The sequence below is a fragment of the Condylura cristata genome, unplaced genomic scaffold, assembly GCF_000260355.1.
Source record: "Condylura cristata isolate star-nosed mole 26May11 unplaced genomic scaffold, ConCri1.0 scaffold00003, whole genome shotgun sequence".
NCBI classification, from domain to species: domain Eukaryota; kingdom Metazoa; phylum Chordata; class Mammalia; order Eulipotyphla; family Talpidae; genus Condylura; species Condylura cristata.
The window spans coordinates 76,528,442-76,532,726 of NW_004567104.1; the positions used below are offsets into that span (position 1 = coordinate 76,528,442).

Below are 4,285 nucleotides of genomic sequence, written 5' to 3' on the forward strand. Positions count from 1 at the left end.
AGGCACGGGCGAGCTCGCGCTCTCTCGCTCTCTCTCTCCCACACACAGGCACGGGCGCGCCGTACCGCTGGGTTCTCAAAGAGCAAACAGGAAGCTACTCTGACGGGTCAGTGAGAAGTCTGACTGCCGTCAGGGGATGAGTGTGTCTGGAAAGTTTCAACCCCAAACCACACCACGGCACTAGGAACCGCAGGTGTCAAAACCTGCACCAGGCATCGCTGGCAATCTACAAACCACCTCACCGTCACACAGCAGGACAAGACCGACGTGAAGGTGACACTGCTGATACCTGCTGCAGGAAGGTCGTGGACAATATTCGGTTGTTCCAGAAGAGAACAGCACGGAGGGTCTTTGAAATTCTGTGTTTTCAGAGCTTTCAGGAAAGGAGAGTGAAGGCTGCTGGTAGATTCTGAAGTTTTATAGTCGGTAACGTGTCGACATGTGAGAACAGTTACTTGCATATTCTTCCTTGGACAAGAGCCAAAGACCTAATGTAAAAATTGATCCTAAATTAAAGCGCGCAATGTTGTTGCAGAGTGGGCTGCTCACCCCGCTGGCAGTGGGCTCCTGCCTCGCAGGCCTGCACGCTGGTGTGGCGGTGTGGCCGCCCTCCCCGTGTCCGCCGGCACTGTCACTTGCAGGTGGGTGGCCTCCTCTCTGCGAACGAAGGCCAGGGCTACCTCCCGCAGGAGCCGCAATCTAGGCAGACGAATCGGGAACACCACCCAGGACGCCGCACCGTCACCAGAGTAAAGGAGCTGGGAGCACGTGCAGAGACCAAGGTCCCACAGCCAGCCACAAATGGTGCTTCGGAATTTCACCTTAGACGACTGTAACTGTCGGAAGTGGCAATCGCGCCAGGCCTCAACACCCTCCTCAGTTTCTACCTGCTAGCTTTCCGAGGACACCGACAGCTTTAAAACCCACAGCAAGGGCCCGCGCTGGTAGTCCAATAGGCTACAGCGCAGCACGCTGAAGCTGTCTGCAGCTGCTGCCGCACGGGCTCCACCCCAGCCGGGAGTGACCCCAGGGTGCAGCACACCCCTCCTGTCTCCTCACTGCTCAGGGGATTTCAGCCATCTGCCTCTTCTGCTCCCCACTCTGTCTCTCGCAAATCCTCTCACCACCACCGCCCCCGCACCTCTGGCCTGTGCCCCAGTTCTTACATGCTACAAATAATTCTTTAAAAAACACAGCTGCCCCTGCGCCCGCCGCCCCGTATGCTCTCACCTTCTCCAGCCACTGGTGCTGCTGATCCTCAGCAACGTAGCAGCTGCACTGGCAAAGGACAACCTGAAACACCAAGTTGCAGTGCTGTCAGGGCAGAGACCTGACGACACGGCCAGCCGTCACACAGACGTGCTGCGTGGACCCGCACACAACACTCAGACACTCGTTTCCTGAACCTGCTACCGACTTTTCCTCAAAATGTAAGAATCAGGTCTCGCTGGCCGTGAATGAGGCAAGCGCACACTGGATCGCTGAGACAGCGCTGTCCCGCCAGTGACAGGGACGCCCGGCCGCCGCCCTTCTCATGTGAAGAGCAGACGCAACAGACGCGCGCTGAGACGTCAGCAGGCCGAGGCACGGCGCTGCCCACTGCCCACACAGACGGCTGCAGCCCGACGGCGTCGAGCCCAAGCGCGCCCTGCAGAGCCGCCGCGGCCTGGACGAGGGGCCAGCTCCAGACCCTGTGGTCGGAGCGAGACGACTGGCAGGGCTACTGCTGCCCCGGGAAGTCCGCTGGCTCCTGAGGGCGCTGGCGGAAACAGAGGAAGCGCGAAGGGGAAGCCAAGCAGAAGACCGGACCTGCCGCGGAGGTTCTCGGCCGCCGGCCGACAGCTAACTGCAGGAAGGACCAGATACAGAACATGCTCAGTGTCTTCACTGATTCCCTATAAATGCTGGATGCTCATAAAAATTCTCATACAAACTACAAGCCTTTGGGTTAGAGGTTAGGGAAACAAAGTCTGACTATCACGGAACCCAAGTGCTCGGTTTTCAAGGCTCAGACCTGGCCGTTCCCCGGGGAGGTAAGCCCCGACACCCCTGGGAAACTACCGAGCTGGGAGGAGGCCCGGAGCCTGCCACCTCCTCCCCGAGGTTGCCCATCCCGTTTCCTCTGACCCAAGGTAGGATCAGGTCAGCGCGATCCAGTGCAATCTGCCTGCAGCAGTCACAACGCAGGCGAGGGCGAGGACGAGAGCTCGTGTCCACAGAACAGCATCAGCGTGAAGCGCTCACAGTCCAGTGTTCCCGATTCCCGATGGCCAGCGCGGCCGCATGGCCGGCACTGGCTACACGCCAGAAATATACAGTGTAACACACTGCACATAAGATACACAGTAACCCGGGGCACAGCCTGTGTGTGTTTAGAGCTGCCCACTGAAATAACTTTTTGAGTGGGGGCAAAGCTAAACAGCCGGTGCTCACAGTTTATTTCCAACAGTATTTCAGCTTCATAAGAACTGATTAACGCACGTATGTGCCACACTAACATTTATTTTCTAAAAAGTGGCTATCACTACGACCTCCATGCAGAAATCCTCACAGAGCAACAGATGGGAGTGCGGGCTCCGATGAACACCCCATCAATGCGCCTAAATCACTTCTTCAACGCACCCTTGAAGTCCCACATACCGAGGGATTTGACTTCAGATGATAAAACACACAAAAAGCCTCTGCGGGGGACAGATGCGTCGTGTCTGAGGTTCGGCACCGCTCATTCCAGAACCGGGCACAACCGACTTCTTCCCAGACTCCGGAATTCATGACAAATGATGACAAAAATGCTGTGAAAACAATCGATGTAAGTTAGCATTTGAGTCTAATCAATAAGGGCAGCTTCAAGCTACTCTAAAATTTCAAAGCTTCAGGAGCCATTCAAGATGCTGCACCTTACTCTGCTATGACGTCTTAAAAACAGACATCCGTGGGCCCTCCCTGGTGGCGCAGCGGGTTAAAGCACTGCACTAAGAAGCTTAAGCCACTTCCCCATGAGTTCAATCCCCGCCTGCCCCGGAGGTGACCACAGGGTGCGGAAGACCTCTCCTGACCCGCCCGCTGCTCCCCTCAGCAGCATACTCCATCAGTAATCCTGTTCTGCTCCCCGCTCTGTCCCTGGTGAATCTTCTCACCCTCCACATCTCTGGCCTGTACCCCAGTTCTGTATGAATAAATAAATCTTTAAAAAAAAAAAAAAAAAAGACATCCGTAATCTCTTTTGATGGAAAGAAATGTTCCAAATTTGGTCTTTCAACAAAATGTCTCATCTTCTGCATTTCCACTTACCTACTGCGTTATTTCCTATAGCAATTATAAAGTTGGAGCAAGGATATTTTTCCAGCAGAGTAACTTCCAAAGATGTTTTTGTCTGTCTTCCAAAGAGCCGCACCTCCCTAACACAGGAAATGAAAGAGGAGAAAGCACTTAAATATTATCACCCAGAAAAGATACAATGACTGAGCCACAGGTAAAATGCTGGCTTTACTGAGATGAAGAACACAGTGACAGGCAACACTCGTGAAGAGCACACCCGGAGGCCGTCCACCAGACCTGGCCACCCAACAGTCCTGGTGCCCCAGAATGGAACTCTCAGGCGGTGAGCGCAGCCGGCAGCACCCTGGAAGCATCCCTGCCCCCAAAACTCGCGATCTGACCTCGATCAAGCCTCGGGGAAAGCTGGTGATGGACACCTAAATGACACCGCTAGAAGCAGACAAATTCAGTGTGGGGCGCTGTCCAGACAGGGCAGCTGGGTCTGCAGCAGAGGTGAACAGAGGGGCAGCCCGATGCCGTGAGGCTGCGCCCACCAGCCCCAGTATCAAATGACAGCCTGAGACAGCAGGACAAATGTGAGCGCACTGGCTCTTAAACAGTTTACAATTATGACTGCTGCGTCAGGCTCGCTGGTATTTACAGAGCAAAATGCCCAGGGCCTGAGGGCTCCCCAAACCCGAGGTTCAGGCAGGGCGGCTGGACCCGGGGCGGGGTGTTCTTCACCGTTTCCCCATTTCTGCATGTCGGGAAGGTCCCTTTTGAAAACCAAAAGTTGCATCACCGGCCTGTGCCGGACACCCCGCGGGCCGAAATGAAGCTGAGAACGTGTTGGGGGTACCGGCGTAGCTGCTGAACGGAAGGAAAGCTGCCTGTCGGGCCGGCTTGGGGGCCGCAGGCCCGAGGTCAGGAAGCGGGCTGCCAGCGCCACGGGGCGAGGGGCACAGCAAGGGCAGGGCGCCCAGCCCGTCGCGCTTCACGCTGCAGCGCAGGCCCGCGCCAGCGTCTC

At 56.1% G+C, this 4,285-nt stretch overlaps 1 protein-coding gene across 1 annotated transcript in view; it reads right to left on the reverse strand.

Annotated features, from left to right (window-relative positions):
* PSMG1 (proteasome (prosome, macropain) assembly chaperone 1) overlaps window positions 1-4,182 on the reverse strand; it is a 5,444-nt gene extending 1,262 nt beyond the window's left edge. The window contains exons 1-5 of the mRNA XM_012729893.1: window positions 4,118-4,182; window positions 3,292-3,398; window positions 2,641-2,792; window positions 1,231-1,293; window positions 290-488 (exon numbers count right to left, since the gene is read on the reverse strand). Coding sequence (XP_012585347.1) covers window positions 290-488; window positions 1,231-1,293; window positions 2,641-2,772 — 394 coding nt within the window. The 5' untranslated portion in view covers window positions 2,773-2,792; window positions 3,292-3,398; window positions 4,118-4,182. The remainder of the gene's footprint in view (window positions 1-289; window positions 489-1,230; window positions 1,294-2,640; window positions 2,793-3,291; window positions 3,399-4,117) is intronic.
* Between the last annotated feature and the right edge of the window lie 103 nt (window positions 4,183-4,285).